General features: G+C 39.7%; 1 protein-coding gene across 1 annotated transcript in view; it reads left to right on the top strand.

Moving 5' to 3' along the window:
* MROH2B (maestro heat like repeat family member 2B) overlaps positions 1 to 1,838 on the top strand; it is a 59,272-nt gene that overhangs the window by 35,560 nt on the left and 21,874 nt on the right. Inside the window, exons 22-24 of the mRNA XM_011370681.1 lie at positions 214 to 240; positions 985 to 1,104; positions 1,324 to 1,403. Of these exons, the coding sequence (XP_011368983.1) occupies positions 214 to 240; positions 985 to 1,104; positions 1,324 to 1,403 (227 nt within the window). The remainder of the gene's footprint in view (positions 1 to 213; positions 241 to 984; positions 1,105 to 1,323; positions 1,404 to 1,838) is intronic.

Consider the following 1,838-nt stretch of genomic DNA (forward strand, 5'->3'; position numbering starts at 1 on the left):
CTTTCTGTAGCTTAGTCATGACTCGCCTGAGGGAAAGAATCTGCCAGTGTCCAGGGCCTCACTTTGAAAATGAGGAAGAAGTGAACAACTCCCACCCCTTGGCAGGACTCAGTGTCACTGCTGAACTTCAGTTTGATGGGTGGGTCTTTTTGTTGGGGTGAGGGAACTCTCTAACTGCTGCTATAGTATCTGCTTTTGCTTTTGAATTTTCAGATTCTGGGCATGTCTGTGATGAACAAGGTATGTGATATATTTGATATATTTGAATATATATATATTTGAACATAACTCATCGTTCCCGGAAGTGCAATAAGCATAGATGTTCTCTTGATTTGATTCCAAAGGAAAAGGTCCTAATATATGGCTAATTAATCCAATTTTGAAGCCAGGATCCTAGAGCCTAATCTAAGACAGAACAAGGAACTGTATTTGGTTCCAGTTGGTTTGGAAGCTGGGCTATAAACTAGAGCAATGTTTTTTAGAAACGGTACGTTGTGACCCACCCACCAGTAGACCATGAAATCGATTTAATAGGTCACAACCAGCAAAATTTTTGTAGTGAAATAAAAGAGAAATAGAAGAGTACTTATCGCATATAGCAATAGGTATCATGGAATTTTTATTTTGGATATATATTATACATTGTATATGTATCTATACATATATATATATAACATTACATATAAGTACTGGGTGGAATTATAAACTGTTTCCTACTGTGGCTTATAGTAAAAAATGTTTAAAAGCCACTGCTCTAGAGTAACTCCATCTATCAAGCCTGGTGGGGATAGGAGGAGGGAGTGGAGATTGGCCTTTGTTTTTCAACTTTCCTGAAACTTTGATCCTTGATTGAAGTAGCGATGGCAAAAGGAGCAGAGATTCTTGCTCCTGTCTGGATGGACATTTCAACCCTCAATCACACATTTATAGATCCAGGAGCGCTGCCTGTGACCGTGGCTTCAACTATCAATTGTTTTGCTTTAGGACATAGATTTGCAAATGAGTTTCACAAGAAGTATCACTGAGATTGGCATTGCTCTCCAAGATGCTGAGGATCAGGGGTTCAAGTTTTCCTACAAGGAGGTGCTGCTCGGTCACATGCTGGTGAGTGAGCAGGGAGGACACGGGCAAGGTGCCGAGAAGCACGTTACCAAGGGTGCAGGGCTGTCTTTTTCAAATTGGGTAAAACTCACCAGTCCCAAGGAACAGATATCTGCCGTATTTCTGCCTGAGGGCACCCAAGGGTCCAGTGAGGTTGCAGCTACATCTAGAAACTCCCTTGATCTTTTTTTAAAATATTTCACCTCCTCCTTTGTGTGACAGGACTTCATCAGGGACGAGCCCCTGGATTCTTTAGCTAGCCCTATTCGATGGAAAGCCTTGATCGCCATCAGATACCTCAGGTAGAAAATTTCTTGTTATTCTCATTGAAAAAATATTTTCTCCCCATATCCTCCTCCTGATCAACTGAGTTATCCATCAGTGCAAACTCCAGTACACGCTTCCCAAAATGAACACGGTTATTCCAAATAGGGACTTTTTCTCTTTCCAGGGTTAAAAACCTGAGAGATTGAGCATTCAATGACAGACAGGGACTAAAGAGACTTAGAGGAATCAGATTTATTGATATATGAGGACTGAAATGTCTGTGCAAAAGAACATTTCTCTTCCTAGATCTTGGCCTGTAGGCAAATTTTACTCTTCCCATTAAAAATTTATGAAAGCCCTAATCACATTCTCTTTGGTTAGCAGCAATAAACCTGAAAAAGAAAATAATTTTAGGCAAATTCTTAAAATAATATTTTCCCCAACGGTAAAAAAAAAAAAAAAAAAAAAAA

Source organism: Pteropus vampyrus, unplaced genomic scaffold (genome assembly GCF_000151845.1).
Source record: "Pteropus vampyrus isolate Shadow unplaced genomic scaffold, Pvam_2.0 Scaffold172, whole genome shotgun sequence".
In the NCBI taxonomy this organism is placed as follows: Eukaryota; Metazoa; Chordata; class Mammalia; order Chiroptera; family Pteropodidae; genus Pteropus; species Pteropus vampyrus.